General features: G+C 37.1%; 2 protein-coding genes across 2 annotated transcripts; both read left to right on the top strand.

Moving 5' to 3' along the window:
• Positions 1–5,700: 5,700 nt before the first annotated feature.
• LOC308654937 (protocadherin alpha-1-like) lies at positions 5,701–8,220 on the top strand (the record flags this gene model as incomplete). Its single annotated transcript, XM_081304680.1, has 1 exon — positions 5,701–8,220. One exon carries the CDS (start codon positions 5,701–5,703, stop codon positions 8,218–8,220), a length of 2,520 nt encoding a protein of 839 aa, XP_081160806.1.
• Positions 8,221–14,062: 5,842 nt separating this feature from the next.
• LOC308654879 (protocadherin alpha-2-like) lies at positions 14,063–16,465 on the top strand (the record flags this gene model as incomplete). Its single annotated transcript, XM_081304569.1, has 1 exon — positions 14,063–16,465. The coding sequence occupies one exon, from the start codon at positions 14,063–14,065 to the stop codon at positions 16,463–16,465; it is 2,403 nt and encodes an 800-aa protein (XP_081160695.1).
• Between the last annotated feature and the right edge of the window lie 3,511 nt (positions 16,466–19,976).

Here is a 19,976-nt window from a genome sequence, read left to right as displayed (position 1 = left end):
TTATTTTATTTTTCTTTTGTTTTCTTTGTTCTTTTTATTATGTCATTTCTGTTTTCTTTTTCCTGCCTTTATGTAGGTTTCTTGAACATATATTAGAATCCCATTTTTATTTACTGACAGTATTTTTTTGTGTTACCTCTTTGCATAGCTTTTTATTGGTTGCTGTATATATTACATTATGTACACATCAGTCTACTGGTGACTATAACCTTTTGTTATAGTCCATGAGGTTCTGTTCATTTTATCTTCTTTTAGTCTATTTTCTCATTTTACCAGTTAAAATAAAATTTAGAATATATAATCTCTTTACCCTTCTACGCTTTAGTTTTTTTAAGAGAGAGAGAGAGAGAGAGAGAGAGAGAGAGAGAGTTTAATATTTGTTTTTCAGTTTTCGGTGGACACAACATCTTTATTTTATGTGGTGCTGAGGATGAACCCAGTGCCCTGCGCATGCCAGGCGAGCGCGTTACCACTTGAGCCACATCCCCAGCCCAACCCTTTAGTTTTTATAATTTTTGTAAATGCTTTCTTTACTTTTCATTTAAAATCACAGGCAACAGTGTTTGTAATTTTTTGCTTCAACTACTAAATAATTTTTAAATCTGAAGAAGAGAAAATACTATTTTATTTACCTACATTTCTGCTTACTGTGTTCTTTCTTCCTTCTCCATATCTCAAGATCTTTTATCATTTCCCTTCTCCTTAGGGAGTGATTCTTTTTTTAGTGATTCTTTTAAGGTAGGTCTGCTGGTGACAAGTTGTCTTGATTTTCCTTCATATGAAAATTTTCTATTTACCCTTCATCTGTTACTCATACTGAGTCTAGGATTCTGACATGACAGTGATTTTCACTTATAACTTTAAAAATATCGTGACACTTCTTTCTGGCTTTCATACTTTCTCATGGGAAATTCACTTAATTAGAATTGTTCTTCCTATGGGTAGGTAAGGTGTCCTCTCTACTGCTGTTCTCAAGATTTTTTCTTTGTCTTTTATTTTCAGAAGTTTGCTTATCATATGTCTTCATGTGTATTCTTTATGTTTATTGTCTTTGGAGTTTACTCACCTTCCTAAGTTGTTTACCAAATGTGGAGAATATGTTTCTCATTCCTGAGTACTCTATCATCCTCTTCCTCATTCTTCTCTCCTTCCATGACAATAATGACTAGATCTTTCATTATAGTCCATGAGGTTCTGTTCATTTAATTTTCTTTTAATTAATTTCCTCTCTATTGTTCAGATTGGGTAGTTTCCATTTTTCTATATTTTAGCTTACTCATTTTCTTTTCTTTTACTACTCCATTTTCTACTGAGATTTCATTTTGGTTATTGTATTTTTCTATTATAAAATTTGCATTTAGTTTTTTAATCATCTATTTCTTTGCTGAGACTTTCTAGTTCATTGCCAAGGCTTTCTATTGCAATGGCGAATATACTTGAAACAAATAAATAGGAAGTTAGGTTAATGAAAGTTGCAGAAATCTTTCTCATAGAACTCTAATTCTCTGGCATCTATTCAGTTGTCTCCCCTTATTGCAGAAATCTTTTTCATAGAACTCTAATTCTCTGGTATCTATTCAGTTGTCCTCATCTTATTCAGTTGTCCATGCGGGTATGTTCCCAAACCCCCAGTTCATTCTTGAAATCCTAGTCAGTACAGGACCCTATAGGTATTTTTTTCTAATACATACACAGCTATGTTTAAGTTTAAATTTAAGTTAGGCACAGTAAGAGATTAAAAAAAAACTAATAATAAGATAAAATTGTAACAATATACTGTAATAAAAGTCATGTGAATGTAGTCCATTTCTCACTCTTTTACTATTCTGTAGATCTTACAACCTCAGTATACAAATTTTTTATAACATCAAGAACTTTCCTGTATTCACTGAAAGGAATCAACTTATGGCTTTCCTTTGGAATATATGAATGGCTAGCAACATAACTCTTGCACTTCATTATTATTTTTTTGTCCACACTGAGGATTGAACCCAGGGCCTTGTGCATGCTAAGCAAGGGTTCTACCACTGAACTACAACACCAGACCAGTACATTAAAATACTTTGAGCACTCAAATGTTGACAGTGTTGTCTACATCTATTTTTTGTCATTAAGCAGTAATCATTTTTATTGTGTGCTTGCTTTAAATACTATACATACATTAATTCAGCACTTAGAACAACCCTACATGGGAGAGCTACTCTTAACTTTATTTTATGGGGGAAGAAATTGAGGCATAGAAAGCTTAAGTATTTTTCCCATGGTCATACAGGTAATAACTGACAGTGCCAGAATAAACCCACGCATTTTGGCTTCAGGGCTAATACTCAAACCAGAATATTATACCTGCCCTTAGTTGATGTCTACTATGCATTCTGCACTTTTTTTAAAAACAAAAAATGACCACAACTTATTGTCTGAAATCCATGAGCAACAGAACAGTGGAGCAATTTCTTTAAAATTCTGAAAAAATTAAAATAAATTATTAATCAAGAATTGTCATCAAGGAAAAATATATATTTAAAATGTAAAAATGAAAACAAAAACACTTTTAGTAAAACAAACACTGTGTGAATTTAGCACCATCAGTTCTTCACTATAAGAACTATTCAGACAGAAGAAAAGATGATACTAGATGAAAGCGTGGGTCTATGTAAAGAACTAAATAGCACAGAAAATATATGTAGACAAACAAAATGTATTTTTTATTAAAAAGAATTCTATAGCCAGGGTTCTGTGGCACATGCCTGCGATCCCAGCTAGTTAGGAGACTGAGGCAGAAGAACTGCAAATTTGAGGCCAGATGGGCATCTTATCAAGTCCCTGCTCAAAATAAATTTTTAAAAAGGGACTGGGTGTGTAACTCAGTGGCAGATCTCTTGACTAATATGCATGAAGCCCTGGATTTAATATCCAGTAATATGCCCCCCCACAAATTCCTAAGCAATAACCAACCATTTACAGCAAAAATGTGATAGCTATGAGATTTATAACATTTAGAGGCAAGATGTAATGAAACAATAGCACAAAAATACTAGCAGGAAGGAAGGGAAGGATGCTGTTTTGAGGTTCTTTTATTTGATGTCACCTGATATAGTTTGTGGAGATGCATATTGTAAACCTGACAGCTACCACTGGCAAGAATGTCTCAGCTCTGGCTTCCTTTCACGCCCCATGTCTTTTTCCAGTCTTCTGGCTTCTGTGTCCAGAGCTAGATCTTTTATCCTTCATGATGTCTGATGATATTCTTGCATCTTATCTCAGGGCTACTCTTCTTCCTTGGAGAAATCCCTTCCCCCTTCTCAATCAAGACCCAAAGCGAACCCTGTTTCCTAAACCAAATAGGACCACTTATCTCACTCTTATCACCATCAGCCCAGAGTCCTGGAACATTTCTGGCCTGGACTATTGCCGCAACCTCCTCAACTCCTTTGCTATCCCCTACTCCACTCCCCACCCAGTAATTAAAGCACCCTTAAAGAATGGTTCATGGGTCCTCTGCCACAACATTGCTGATGGTTTCTTGTTGCTCTGGAATGACAAACTCTGGTAAGTGCCTTACCTCCTCTTATAGCTCATTTCTCAAAGGCGCCAGGATCTTCTTGCCTTGGAGCACAACAGTTGACACAATGCAAACAGTCCATTTTAAATCCACTCACTGCCAACCACCACTTCTACATTTTCCAGAATTCCTTAAACTTAATTTATGCCTCAATTTCCTCATTTGCAAAATAAGAATCATCAGTGTTACCCACTTCCTGGAACTCTTGAGAGAATTAAAGGAGAGAATGCAAGACCACCACTCAACCTTATTAAAGTAGGGGTATTGGATCATAAAACTTTTCCTCAAGAAAGCTCTTCCTCCATCTAAAGGAGAAGAAGTCTCTTTATTCTATTTTTAAAATGAGTTGTGTTCTGTAATTACTTTTGAAATATTTATGCATTTTATGGGTGAAGTCTTCAGAATCAAGGCCATGCTTATCTTGCTCCCTGATGACACTGACAACAAGCAGATGTTTGTTGCACACATAAATATGCAGCCTCTGTTCCTCCAGTGGTATAGATATAATGTGGACTTCCAAGGACAGGGGGTAGGTTTGGTGAGCAGGTGGGACACAACTGCCCTCATAGTCTGTTATCAATTTCCATTAAAGTGCATTAAACTATCAATATGCCAGAAATTCTAACATTAGTGGAAAGAACAAAGGGAGGAATTACTGTTCAGGTCATCCGCAGGGCATGTTTCCTCTGACTAGGTTGGCCAGACTTGGGGAAACAGAGTAGTGACTAAGTTTGATGGACCTAAGACTGCTATGTTGCTCAAATTGGCTTCAAACCTGAATCTACTTGCCGCAACTGTTTGAGAAGCTGGGATTATAGGCATATGCCACCTTGACTGGCCAAAATTTATTCTTTTTAAAAAAATAACTAGTGAGTTTATTCTGACCACATTTTTTAGTCAAATTTTGATGTAATTGTGAGATTCTGATTATGAATTGCACTGAAGGTAAAGAGAGGTTTATTAATAGGTTATTCTCAGATTATTTCTTCTGAAAACTTAATCATTGCACTAGATTTACATTTTTCATTTTGATTGTGAACTGTTATGAGATTTTTCAGTTTGTGTACCGGATAGCAATTCAATATTCTTATTATTTTTGTTGAAATGTGATAATGTTTGATCTGAGTAAGAGAAAAGCTATGACTAAAATTTTGATGTTAGAATAAAGATCCAATTGATATTAATTCAATTTGGAATAATGACTTTTTGAAGTCAAAGTTATAAGTTCAAAACTTAGGTCATTATGTTATATAACAAGCAATAGGGAGGGGATATCCCTAAATACCTTCATTAAAGCATTTAAAGTATCAAAAAATGATGACTTTTTTTCAACACTGAGGAAATTTTAAATGTATTTCAGAAATCTTTCTAAAAGTGTCATATGTAAGTCTTGAAAACCATATATTTATAAATACATATAAGTATAAATATATCAAATAAATAAGCTGTTCTAGAATAAAGTAAACTTTAGTGGTCAAAGTGCATTGTTTTAAAACTTCGGTATACATTTACTTATTTAATAATAAAACTATGTGAGCTGCTAAATCATTTTAAATACAATGATGTAATGAGTGGCAAAGCATATCCAAAATGTTCTCAAATTCAATTGTAATATGTTTGTGAAAATAACTAAAGGAAAATACTGAACTAATTTCAAAGGAAATTAGAAAATGTCCTAAATCTTTAAAAAAATATATTTTTTTTTAGTTGTAGATGGTCGCAACACTTTTATTTATTTTTATGTGGTTTGGAGGATTGAACCCAAGGTCCCACACATGCTAAACAAGTGCTCTACCACTGAGCTACAACCCCAGCCCCTGTCCTGGATCTTTAAAGGACTTAAATTGAAAATGATCTTATTGCGTAAATCTCAAATGAATATAGAGACTGTACTTTGAAAAAAATCAATGAATGGATGGAAAATTCACATTAGCCACATGATGTCGCTGTATACCACAAAGTCTAGTCGATAGAAATAAGGTACCCATCACTAAAAGCTTTTAAAGGAGGAAGCTTCGTTTTGTCAGCATCGGAGAGAAGACAAAAACGGTAAGGAGATACATGACTGAAAATATGAAGTAAAAAAGTAAGATTGTTTAGTAAGGTGAGAACAGAAGGAAAGGGGTAGTGTTTTTGCAATGCTGTTTTTCAGGCGAGGAGGCCTGGGATACTTGCTACTGCTTCTCTTGCTTCTCTCGGTCTGGGAGACCCCGAGCAGTCAGCTCCATTACTCGGTCCCTGAAGAGGCAAAACACGGCACCTTCGTGGGCCGCATCGCCCAGGACCTGGGGCTGGAGCTGGAGGAGCTAGTGCTGCGCCTGTTTCGGGTGGCGTCCAAGGGCCGCGGGGACCTTCTGGAGGTAAATCTGCAGAATGGCATTTTGTTTGTGAATTCTCGGATCGACCGGGAGGAGCTGTGCGGGCGGAGCGCGGAGTGTAGCATCCACCTGGAGGTGATCGTGGACAGACCGCTGCAGGTTTTCCATGTGGAGGTGGAGGTGAAAGATATTAATGATAATCCACCGGTTTTCAGAAGCAAAGAACAAAAGATATTTATTCCTGAAAATAGACAGTTGGATTCTCGCTTTCCGATAGAGGGCGCTGATGATGCAGACATTGGTGCCAATGCTCTTCTAACTTATACCCTCAGCCCCAGTGATTACTTCTCTTTGGACATACAGGCAAGTGATGAACTGAGCAAATCTCTTTCACTTGAATTGAGGAAATCTTTGGACAGAGAAGAAACACCAGAAATTCATTTATTATTGACTGCCACTGATGGGGGTAAACCAATACTGGAAGGTACAGTTCAATTGCTGATCACTGTGCTGGACGCTAATGATAATGCCCCACTGTTTGAGCAAACTATATACAGAGTCCATTTATTAGAGACAACAGCAAATGGAACATTAGTGACCACATTAAATGTATCTGACGCTGATGAAGGTGTAAATGGGGAAGTTGTCTTTTCTTTTGGCAGTGATGTTTCTCCTAACATTCAAGAAAAATTCAAAATTGATCCTACTTTAGGAGAAATTAGAGTAATTGGTAATCTGGATTATGAAGAGACAAAATACTATGAAATCCAGGTAAAGGCAGTTGATAAAGGAAGTCCTCCCATGTCAAATCACTGCAAAGTTTTGGTGAAAGTGCTGGATGTAAATGATAATGCCCCAGAACTGGCAATCACTTCACTATCTTTGCCCATCAGAGAGGATGCTCCAGTTAACACGGCCATTGCTCTGATTAGTGTGTCAGATCGTGACTCAGGTGCCAACGGGCAGGTGACTTGCTCCCTCACACCCCATGTCCCTTTTAAGCTAGTGTCCACTTTCAAGAATTACTATTCTTTGGTACTGAACAGAGCCCTGGACCGTGAGACCACATCTGACTATAAACTGGTGGTGACCGCCAGGGATGGGGGCTCACCTTCACTGTGGGCCACCTCTAGCGTGTCAGTGGAGGTGGCAGACGTGAACGACAATGCGCCAGTGTTCCCGCAGCCCGAATTCACAGTGTTTGTGAAGGAGAACAACCCCCCAGGCTGCCATATCTTCACGGTGTCCGCAAGGGATGCGGACGCTCAGGAGAACGCGCTGGTGTCCTACTCTCTGGTAGAGCGGCGGGTGGGTGAGCGTGCGCTGTCGAGCTACGTGTCAGTGCACGCGGAGAGCGGCAAGGTATATGCGCTGCAACCTCTGGACCATGAGGAGCTTGAGCTGCTGCAGTTTCAGGTGAGCGCGCACGACGCTGGTGTGCCACCTCTGGGCAGCAACGTGACGCTGCAGGTGTTCGTGCTGGATGAGAACGACAACATGCCAACACTCCTGGCACCTGGGGTGGGTGGCGCCGGAGGCACTGTGAATGAACTGGTGCATTGGTCAGTGGGCGCTGGTCATGTAGTGACCAAGGTGCGCGCGGTGGATGCTGACTCTGGCTATAATGCGTGGCTCTCTTATGAGCTGCAACTGGTGGCAGGTGGTGAGCACAGCCCGTTCCGTGTGGGTCTATATACTGGCGAGATCAGCACAACACGTGCCCTGGATGAGGCAGATGCTCCGCGCCAGCGCCTACTGGTTCTGGTGAAAGATCATGGTGAGCCCGCACTGACTGCCACAGCCACAGTGCTCTTATCCCTGGTAGAGAGTGGCCAGGCGCCAAAGGCCTCATCACGGGCATCGGTCACCACTGCTGGCCCTGGAGTGACCCTGGTGGATGTGAATGTGTACCTGATCATAGCCATCTGTGCAGTATCCAGCCTATTGGTTCTCACGCTGCTGCTGTATACTGCATTTCGGTGCTCTGCGGCGCCCACGAAGGATGTGTGTGTGTCTGGGAAGCCTACACTGGTGTGCTCTAGCGCAGTGGGGAGCTGGTCTTACTCCCAGCAGAGACGACAAAGAGTGCGCTCTGGCGAGAGCCCGCCCAAGACTGACCTCATGGCGTTCAGCCCCAGTCTGTCCCCAGGTTTGAACACATCAAACAGAAATGAACATCCAGAAGCAAATTCAGATCTTTCCAGTAATGTAAGTCAAACTTTTAAGCTTTGCCTTAATTTTTTAAAAATTAGATATAACTTATCGAATGAGCTTTTCAAATGTCACTTTAAAAATATGTTCACGGTGTTCATTGACATTGAAACAAACCTTACCATTTAATGTAGATGTTCTATTAAATGTAGCTGTGTGTTGAATAGAACCAGGAAACAAAAGCTCTAGGGGCAGACTATCATATACATTTATTTAAATGGTGGCATACTTTTAAAAATACTCCAACACTAAGCAGTGCTTGTGATATTTAACAGTATGTCAATGGGGTCGTATACAGTGATATTTTCAAATTTACTTATTATCTTATGTCCCCTAGTGAAATGTCAAAACTCTTTACAGTTAATTGTAGGCCAATTATAGAAACCATCTGCCATCTCTTCATGTTGCTAAATTTCAAAGTGGGCAATAAACAGAATACTTTTAAGCCCATGAAATTTAAAATATATTTATTAGGTGATACTTTAAATCTGCAACTAAAAATTTACAATCACTTCATTGTCACTATGAGCAATTTCTTGTTGCCATTAATCTTGACTTCCCTGTGTCTAGAAGGCTTAATATTACATGAATTTGTTATTTAAAAGATCCAGTTAGGAAACACAGCACACCTCCCATTTACTTGCTAATGTTCTAAACCCTTAATTTTTACCTCATTTAATTTTTCCAATGATTTTGCAAGGTGAAACTTTATAGTTGGAGTGCTGAGGCTCAGCAGAACCATATTCAGCATACTTACTAGATTTTCTTTAAATTTCCCAATGATACACAAAAACTTGTTTGCTCTAATACATTCCATTGCCTTTTATAAAACATATAAGGTAGCTTACAAAGGAAGAAATTTGCAAAAGCAAATTTTAATAATTCTGCTAAAAGTCAATGTATAAAGATCAAGACAGAGGAGTGAGTGATTTTTCAAAAATCAAGCAGAGACCAAGTGCAAACTTTTACACCATCTTCCTGGAAGTGAATACAGAAATATAAAAAATAATAATAATAAAAAGTACTCTATACCCATTTTTTCAGAAGGGAAAATATTTTCTTCCTGCTATACAATCAAGGAAGATTTGATTATTGATCATTATGTTGATCAATATATTTGTGCACTGTAATGGACAGTATGTTTTATAGCAGTTTTTCAAAATCAGTTGATATATATTGGATATAGACTTCATTGAATTTACTAGTCTTTGAGCCCCAAGCATAATGTTATGTTTTGTTTCCTATGTTTAATTATGGTTACATGAGTACCAAATAAAAATATCTTTGTTTACCAAATGTTCAAAGAAACATACAAAAATGTCCCATATAAGTTCCTTTATGAAAATATTCTAAGAGAAATTAATATAATTTGCTAGTTAAACTTTCACAAATTTGAGCTGGTACAGACCCATTGCTTAGAGAATTGTAAGAATTAAACTGAAAGCATGTTTCTTTATCTTTCCAAATACTAACTATCATATCTAGTCTTTTATTAATCATCAGCAAATAATAATAATAATTTAGGGTCATGATGCCAAGAAAATATCCCATTTATTCTATATATGAGATAAATTTTTCAGGATTATCAAATTGGAAAAGATAGAGTTGGAAATCACAAAATAAATTTTCTTCCCAACTCATGCTATGTCCCCCTAACTTCATTTGTTAACAGTGTTAATGACCAGGCTTTGGATTAATTCTATGGACATTCAGTATTTAATTATTATTGATTCAACAACCACATATTGAAAGCTAACACAAACTAAGCCCCATTATAGAATCCTAGAGATGCAGCAATGGTGAAACAAGGTAGCAAGGTCCCTATCTTCAAGGGGACAGTATTCCAACCTATTTAAAATAACAATTGGGTTATAAAACGTCTTGGATTTGATGTAATATTGCTTTGCAGTTTTCTTTGTCAAACCAGGGTGTCCATAGAAAAATCTCATTCTATTTGTGACTTTAAAAAATAAGCAATAAGTCAGAACATTTTAAGTAAGCTTCTTGAGGAAAAAAGGCAGGCTATGACATTTTCTTTTAATAAAATATTGCTCATAAAACTGTGTGTAGGGCTAGGGGTGTAGCTCAGTGGTAGAGCTTGCTTAACATTCAGGAAACCATGGGTTCAGTCACCAGCACTAGAAAGAGAAAGTGGTGTGTAATTATCCTTGCTAAAATACAGCAGAAAAAAATCAACTAGTTGGAAAATGCCATGAAAAGGGCAATTAAATTGATTGAATGATTAAGAGGGATAGAGTGAACTATGGTTTGAGGCCAAACTGAAAATCATACATGGTATGTAAAGAATAAAGATATATTTTTTTCATTACACCAGAAAAACTGGGGCTAGTTGTTGACATTTAAAACTACAGTTGCACAACTCATTAAAGAATTTATGTAGTTTGAAAAAGCAATTATCTCACAGCACTTTAATGAGAGATTAACCATAAGATTATTAGTGGAACTGAGCATCTTTTGATAATACCAGTAGCCTTTTAATGGCCTAATGGCATTCATATATACCTTCACACAAATGCATTGGAATCACTGTCAAAAACAAAGTTTGAGATTAGTACATTATAGATCTAAGAACAGATAATTCCTTCTGTATTATAATGATTGTTGTAAAGATTAAATGTTTTCTGGGTTGGTTGAAGGCATTAACTTGGAGGTGAATCTCAAATATTAATCACTATTAAACCAAAAGACATGGGTCACTCCTAAACAAAATATATTATTATTACTTCATCTCCTATTCTTCATAAGATGAATCAGTTGCTTTATTTTCCTACTTTTCCATCTGGTCTTTCCTATGATTCATTTGTTACAATATACTATTTTAGTATTAAGAAGAGCATAGAATAATACAGATTTATGGAAATTTGTTCTTTAGTGCTTATTTCACAATATATTTACAATTTAAATTAGACAATCATTTAGGAAATGTACTGATTTAAAAGCGGTCATATTCTTAAAAGTTGATATTATGAAGACTGAGAGCTTATTAGCAGATTATAACCATTGTTATATAATATGATTAATTTTGGTTAATCTTTATTATCAAGGGCACTGCTTACTGTCTATCTGAAAAGAACTAGGCAAGGGTGATTGTGCTGTGCATATTGGGAAACACTGTATTATTATCATCTTTCTGTGGAGTCTACAACTTTCAAATGAGCCAATGGGAACAAAATATCATTGATTTCAGTAAAATCTTGATAAAATATGAATTTTTAATTTGAGATTATTTGACCTCAAAAATTAGTTTTGGTTTCATGATTATGATTTTAAGAATGGTAATTTATTTTCAAGCCACCTTGGTATGCTGATACCAATGCAACTTTTTTTTGTTTTTTTTAAAGATTGATGTGATTTTTTTATACCTTTATTTTATTTATTTATTTTTATTTGGTGCTGAAGATTGAACCCAGCACCTTGCACATGCTAGGCAAGTGCTCTACTGCTGAGCCATAGCCTCAGCCCCTCAATGCAATTTAATTTTTAGAAAAATATTTTTTACACTTCCTGAAATAAAAGGTAGAAAACTTGAGATTTTATTTTTGTATGCTCCTTCTCTTAAAATATTATTATTCTGAACAATAGAATTGCAGTTCTATATTCTAATATAATAATAAATAATTAGAAAAGTGAAGTTTTAGCCGAGGCATCTCTGAGACTGCTATTCAGTAAAATATACAAATAGGCAAGAATGAGAAATAGTTGTTTACTTTAGTAGTAACTATCAATATTTCTGTTCTCGTCCTTCTTTTTTTTATTTGTTGTTTTTAGGTATACATGACAGTAGGGTGTATATTGACATGTCATACATACATGGGGTGCAAACCATTACAATTTTGATCCCTTTCTTGTGGTTCCTGTTCTCCTACTACTGAGAACACTGGAAGATTTCACTTCTCTATTGCCTTAATGTAGTATGGTTGTGTAATTTTCTTTGGCCTATGAAATGCAAGTACATGTCTCTTTCAAACAGTTATGTAATGGCCAGTGCAAGACTCTCTTCTCCTATTTTTTTCCTGTTGCAGCAATTACAGAAGCACAGGTTGACATTGATATTGAGATGCCATAAGAAACCTGGGATGCTAAGCTAACATAGGGAGAAAAGCTGTCATAGGAGTCTTCTATAACTACAGATAACTTTGCAGGAGCATTAAATACAATTTAAGAGTTTATTTGAGACTAAAAAATGAAACAGTGAATGCACAACAATATATTCATTTGTGTTTCTGCCATTAAATTACTGTGAAAAGGATACATTTTAATACATTTAATAATTAACAACAAGTAATACAAGTGATAGAACATTATTATTGACATTTTAATCAATGCAGCTGACCATTAGGCAGATTAGATAATAATGGCTTTTATGGAAAAAGTTTTCGTTATGATTTCTTTTTTTATGATTTCTTTTTCTTATGTATAAAATGTAGAAGAAAAATAGCCAAGTGAAATTTAAAATGGCATAGGTATACCTTCTTTTTTCTTGCTCATTATCCATTCCCCCTTTTTTCTTCTGGGTCTTTGTAGTACTTTTGTGAAAGATCGGTTTGAAGGTTTTTCAAGAGTGAATGCTCAGGCTCATAAATATTATGGAACTTGGTTTGTTTTGGTAGGTGCAAAGAGTACAGTTTCACTGGTGTGTATTGTATTAGTTTCCTTGGGTTGCTGTAACAAGTTACCACATATTGGTGACTTGAAACTAGTGACTTAAAACCAGTAAAAAATGATCTGTTTTATATATAAGCCATTAAATTATGCTTTACTTTTTTCCTTAAGTCAGTTTATGTAGGATTCTTTGTGAGAGTATGATTAATATAAATGTTCACTTCCATAGACAGAGTTAAGTACTTTAAGATACTGGATTCTAGGAAAAAGTTAAAATAGGGTTCCAGCACCAGGAAAAGCTAGTTTTTCTTAATTTTTTTTTTGCTTTCCTCTAGGAAAATCACCCTTTATTATGGATTTTGAACATTGTCACAACTCTTGATTCATTTTGTTTTCATCTCCATGTTATTTTATTGTTTTCACATTTTTCCATGCAAAGGGACCAGCTAAGAATTACTAAAAGATAGTTTCAAATAATTAACATTAAAAAAGATTAATTGTATTGTTCTTGCATAAAATTAAAATGTAACAGAAAAAGAACTATCTATCCCTAAATTAATAATTCAAATGAGAAACAAATAAATTATTAATGTTCAAACATCTGTAAACAATTCAAAAATAAAAATTAAACCACAAAACAGCAGTATACAATTGAGTAAAATATCCTTTGATACATATGTGCTTCCTTTGAAGAAATAGTTTAAAATGGTAGTATGCCTAAAAGAATTGAAAGCAGGATATTCAAGAGAGTTTTGCACACCTGTGTTTGCAGCAGCACAATGTACAATAGTCAAGAGGTGTAAGTAATCTAAATGCCCAAGAATGGTTGAGTGAATATACAAAATGTAGTACATACACACAATGGAATATCATTTAGCTTTAAAAGGCTACACATGGATGAACTTTCAAGACATTATGTAAGTCAAATAAGCCAGTCTCCCAATGCAAATACTGTTTGATTTCACTTATAGGAAATATCTAACGTAGACAAACTTATAGAAACTGAGTAGTATGGTGGTTACAATGGTGGGGTAGTGGAAAATAGGAGTTTTCTAATTGGATACAGAGTTTCAGTTTTACAAGATGAAAAATTCACAACAATGTGAATATATTACTGAACTACACACTTAAACGTGGTTAGCATGGTAAAAGTAGAAACTGTGTTTTAGCCACATGATGTCGCTGTCTACCACAGAGTATTCTCTAGGAAAAAAAATACCTAGAGCCCCTTTGTTACTCCAGATAAACGGAACATTAACAGAAGCAGCAGGACTTGATCAGAGATTCGAATATTTAAAAATTTGCAGAACATGATCCTTTAATTTGACCAACTCACTGAGGATTAGTAATGGTGTCCTCTCTGCGAAGGGGTCTAGAGGTCTGGCAGTGTCCTCTGCTCTCCCTTCTGCTCTTGGCAGCCTGGGAGGTGGGGAGCGGCCAGCTCCACTACTCGGTCTCCGAGGAGGCAAAGCACGGCACTTTCGTGGGCCGCATCGCCCAGGATCTGGGACTGGAGCTGGCAGAACTGGTGCCTCGTCTGTTTCGGGTGGTGTCCAAGGACCGCGGGGACCTTCTGGAGGTAAATCTGCAGAATGGCGTCTTGTTTGTGAATTCTCGGATCTACCGGGAGGAGCTGTGCGAGCGGAGCGCAGAGTGTAGCATCCACCTGGAGGTGATCGTGGACAGACCGCTGCAGGTTTTTCATGTGGAAGTGGAGGTGAAGGACATTAATGACAACCCGCCCGTATTTCCAATGACAGTTAAGACTATCCGGTTTCCTGAATCTAGGCTGCTTGACTCAAGGTTTCCTTTAGAGGGAGCATCTGATGCAGACATTGGAGTAAACGCTCTTATCTCCTACAAACTCAGCTCTAGTGAGTTTTTCTTTCTAGACATCCAGACGAATGATGAATTAAGCCAATCCTTGTTTCTTGTGTTGAGAACATCTCTGGACAGAGAGGAAACTGCTGAGATTAATTTATTACTGGAAGCTACGGATGGGGGGAAACCTGAACTCACTGGCACTGTTCAAATACTTATTAAGGTATTAGATGTGAATGACAATGAACCGACTTTTGCTCAATCAGTTTACAAAGTGCAATTGTTAGAGAACACTACAAATGGAACTTTGGTGGTTAAATTAAATGCTTCTGATGCAGATGAAGGATCAAATGGTGAGATTGTGTATTCACTCAGTAGTGATATGTCTTCCAGTGTACAGACAAAGTTCAAAATAGACAACAGCTCAGGGGAAGTCAGAACTAAGGGGAAATTAGATTATGAAGAAACAAAATTCTATGATATTCATGTCATTGCATCTGACAAAGGAACCCCATCAATGTCAGGACACTGTAAAATTTCAGTAAAACTTGTGGATATCAATGATAACACACCAGAAGTCTCAATAACATCACTCTCGCTTCCTATCCAAGAAAATGCTCCACTGGGCACCGTCATCGCCTTCATCACAGTGTCAGATCGGGACTCTGGTACCAATGGGCAGGTGACCTGCAAGCTAATGGCCCATGGTCCCTTTAAACTGTTGTCTACTTTCAAGAATTACTATTCCTTGGTGCTGGACAGCACCCTGGACCGAGAGACCATAGCTGATTATAAGCTGGTGGTGATTGCCAGGGACGGGGGCTCCCCTTCGCTGTGGGCCACAGCCAGCGTGTCCGTGGAGGTGGCTGACGTGAACGACAATGCACCAGTGTTCGCGCAGCCCGAGTACACGGTGTTTGTGAAGGAGAACAACCCGCCAGGCTGCCACATCTTCACGGTGTCCGCACAGGATGCAGATGCACAGGAGAACGCATTGGTGTCCTACTCTCTGGTGGAGCATCGGGTGGGCGAGCGTGCGTTGTCGAGCTACGTGTCAGTGCACGCGGAGAGCGGCAAGGTATATGCGCTGCAACCTCTGGACCATGAGGAGCTTGAGCTGCTGCAGTTTCAGGTGAGCGCGCGCGACGCTGGTGTGCCACCCCTGGGCAGCAACGTGACGCTGCAGGTGTTCGTGCTGGATGAGAATGACAATGCTCCCAAACTGCTGACACCTGGGGTGGGTGGGACAGGGGGAGTGGCGAGTGAGCTGGTGCCATGGTCTGTGGGTGCAGGCCACGTTGTGGCTAAGGTACGAGCGGTGGATGCAGACTCTGGCTACAATGCGTGGTTGACCTATGAGCTGCAAGTGGCTGCGGACGGTTCCCGCAGCCCGTTCCGCGTGGGGCTGTATACCGGTGAGGTCAGCACCGCGCGCGCTCTGGACGAGTCGGATGCGCCACGGCAGCGACTGGTGGTGCTGGTGAAGGACCACGGCGAGCCGTCACTGACCGCCACAGCCACAGTGCTGTTGTCTCTGGTGGAGAGAGGCCAAACGCCAAAGGCCTCTTCAAGGGCATTGGCAGGCGCTGCTGACCCGGAGATGGCGCTGGTGAACGTCAACGTGTACCTGATCATAGCCATCTGCGCTGTATCTAGCCTGTTGGTCCTCACACTGCTACTGTACATGGCATTTCGGTGTTCCGTGGTGCCAACTGAGGGCGTCTGCAAGCCTGGGAAACCCAGGCTGGTGTGCTCCAGCGCGGTGGGGAGCTGGTCTTACTCGCAGCAGAGGAGGCAGAGGGTGTGCTCTGGCGAAGTCCCGCCTAAGACAGACCTAATTGCCTTCAGCCCCAGCCTACCTCAAGGTCCAGACCCCGCAGAAGGGCAAGCACCTTCAGAATCAAAATACTTCGGAAAGGTGGGTTTTTAAATTTCTTTCCAATTCTAGAATTTTCCGTGTTTTATTCTTTAGGAATTCTACTAATTATTTAGATTCATAGCTCTGCCTTCATTTTGAATCATCATTCTACAATCCAACATTGATTATGTATTAAATATCAATAAAGAACAATTTTTATTAAATTAGAGATTAATAGAACAACTTTCTTAAATGTTATTTTTATACTTTGGCTTTTCCCTAATTAAATCTCTCCATGAGTAAGAAGGATGAAAACACACTTGAGCAAAAATTCACAATTTAACATTAACTATAACTATTTGAATCTCTTAAAATTTTAAAATCAGAATTGGAGAAATTTTAAGTACATTATTACATAATATTTCCAGTTTATACAATCTTTTCATTCTATTGGAATAAGGTTATATTTGTTCTGGACATTTCCTATATTGTTCTTTGGACCAGTCATATATTTGTTTTTATCCATTCATGCAAAAGTAAGTGAGTTGCTTTTTCTTACCTTGTATTTGAAAGCATCCTGAATCTTTAATGCTAGGACCTCTAAAAGTATTTATCGCACTCCAGCACTTATATGCCAGCACTTAGAAATATTTGTTAATCTTAGATTTGTCTTTTATAAGTAAAATAACCTATTATTTGGGATAAGAATTTCACACTACAAAATCCTTGAGTTTTCAGTCAAAATAAAGAATTCACTAAGAAAGGGTCCTTTCAAGTCTTAACACTTTAAAATCATATGGGATTGGCCTGGTGAGACCTTTTCTTTCTATAATTGGAGATTTCTATAACCCAATCTTTGTGTTAGTGTTTGATTAAATCATCCTTCCAGTATCATTATCATTAGTCTAGTGCATGCAGGTCTTTCACAATACAAACTGGGAAGCTTCTGCTGGCACCTCACTGTGCCAGGGATTACATCACTGTGAGTTCACTCAGTTTCACCAGGTAACATTCATATTCTTGAAACTGAAGTTTCCCCAGAAGGTAAGGCCTGGCATTAGATGATTACATTTTCATTAGAATATACTATAATGGGTAATTGAAACACTGACCTTCCCCAGTAAATTGATAACTGAGAAGGACTCTTTTTTGTTTTGTTTTGTTTCAAACCAAAGGGGTTAAATCTAAAACCGTCTTTTGTTATTTGGTTATCAGTTATTTGCTCTTTTTCCCAGATAATATGTACATATTGATGAATCATATCATTAACTTCCACTAAGTGATCTTGGCCTCAGTCACTTCATAGGTAGTCCAGAAGTTTTATATGGAATATGCTTTTAAAGGAGCTGGGAAGTTTGGTGGATAAATCTTGACCTATAGTCAAGCACAGTCTATGCCTACAGGAAACTTACCTACTTAGAGTTGATAAGTCTCATCATGCAAAGTATATATTTCCTGAAAATCAGAAAAGTTCATTTAAGGTTTTACAGAGAAAAATGAATGGTTTGAACAAATGAGGATGAAGCTCTTCCCTGGGAGTTTTCATCCTACCTAGAGTATGGCATGCAGAATATATGAATGGTCAGGTGGAGTCTGTCCTACTGGAAGTCTGGTCATTATGTTTCTACTGTAGGTAAATTGTAACCTTTAAAAATTATATTCAGCTGTACCTAGATCTCCAAGAGTTACAATCTATGGTTCAATAAATTCTTATTCTTATTTACATTTTTCTTGGTTAATTTGCTTAAGGAGATAACTAATAGAAACTATTCCCTGATACTTTATGCACACATTGGTCCAATCTTCTAAACTCATGTTCCTTTAACATTATCTTATCTTCTAATAATCAGTACTGGAGTCTACTCTGCTATAAATTTCTGTGAGGCATTCCATCTTTCAGTTAGTATAATTCTTAAAAGCAATGCAAGGCCCATAATATTACAATAAGTTGTCAAAAGTATCTCATTAATATGAAGTCTGTGATGATATAAAATTTTAATTTTGTCTTTCATTTTCAAACTAACTACCACCTTTCAATATTCATCAAAGTTATAGCTGGCATTGTAATATCTATACTTATTTTCTAGATCCATGACATTCACAAACAATTCTTTAAAGTTTACTTTCTTCTTCATGAGCTAGCACAATATAATCAGAAATTATGAAAGTTTTATGCTAATAAATATGTTAATATAATGCTTTACTTATCTTGCTTGAGAAAGTTAATTTCAAATGTTAATTTATTCACTAAAATTAATTGATAATATATTCTATTATAAATATAAATGATAAACTATGAGTAAATTGTATCATGGCTTCCCTTTAGTAAAACACAGGAAACTACAACTTGAATGAAAACTGTTCTCCAAATTCTTAAATATTGAATTGCATTTAATAATGGTCAGGCTATATGCAAGGAGTTGTAATATTCTTATTTTTCCTAATTCTCTACAATAGACCTTTACCAAAGAATTTTATTATTTAACTTACAAATGCTCAGGGAACTCATGACTCTCACCAAATTCAGAGAGATCTTTGAAATATTTCATCATCTACTCTTACCTGTATTGACTGGTGACTCATGTTTGAAGGTTGCTTTTCTCTCTTTTGTCATTGGTTAAGTCACCAATTCTTTCAGATAACAACTTTTAAAGCAATGGAAATCTAAAAATTCATCCAGAGTGGAATTTTTTTTTCTGGTACTGATGATGGAACCCAGATGTGCTCTACCACTGAGCTATATCCCCTACCCCTTTTATTTTTATTTTGAGACAGAGTTTTCCTACATTGCTGAGGCTGGCCTCAAATTTGAATCCTCCTGCCTCAGATTTCCAAGTTGCTGGGATTATGTGAGTGTGCCACTGTGTCCAAACAGAGTGGAGGCATTTAAAAAACAAAATGATCACATTTTGTAAATGCTTTAGTATATACAGGTAAATTGGAAAACATAAAAACTAGTATGTTCTTACTTGTTGTGGTACAAGTATAACAAATATCCAATTACACATTGTTGTCCTGCAACAGGAAATAAATTGACAAAACAACTTCACTGGAAAAGACTGATTTCTTACATCTTTATTTAAATAACAGGTTAGACAGTTAACAAGAATATAATTCTTGAATAAGGGACATAGGAGTAATTTACAGATATCCTAGAATTAATAAATATAAGGGAACCTATTTTGAATATTGATAATTGCCATAATGATGTGTGTGTACGTGTATACACACACACGTACACACACACACTTTATGTATACATACATTTTAACCAATGTTTCCTTTTTTATGTTGTGATGGTCACAAATCTCAAAAACTCTGCTTTTTCCATAAACTGTAGTCTGAGAGGCTAAGTGATTAAAGGTATGGCATCTTAAATCAGATTGACATCCCACCCTTACACTACTAAAGTTATTCTTAAGTTACTTAACTTCTGTGTATTTGTAAAAAGTGAAGCACATTCATATATTTCTGATAAGAACACAAATAATAATAAATTCTGGAAAGAAGGTGGGGGAAAAGGTACACTCATACCTTTTGGTGAGATTGAAAACTGGTGCTACCATTCTAGAAAGCAATATGG

Source organism: Spermophilus citellus, assembly GCF_964194105.1.
Source record: "Spermophilus citellus genome assembly, chromosome: 1".
Taxonomy (NCBI): domain Eukaryota; kingdom Metazoa; phylum Chordata; class Mammalia; order Rodentia; family Sciuridae; genus Spermophilus; species Spermophilus citellus.
The sequence above is the reverse complement of the archived record's forward strand: the minus strand, read 5'-3'. Positions and strand labels throughout refer to the sequence as shown.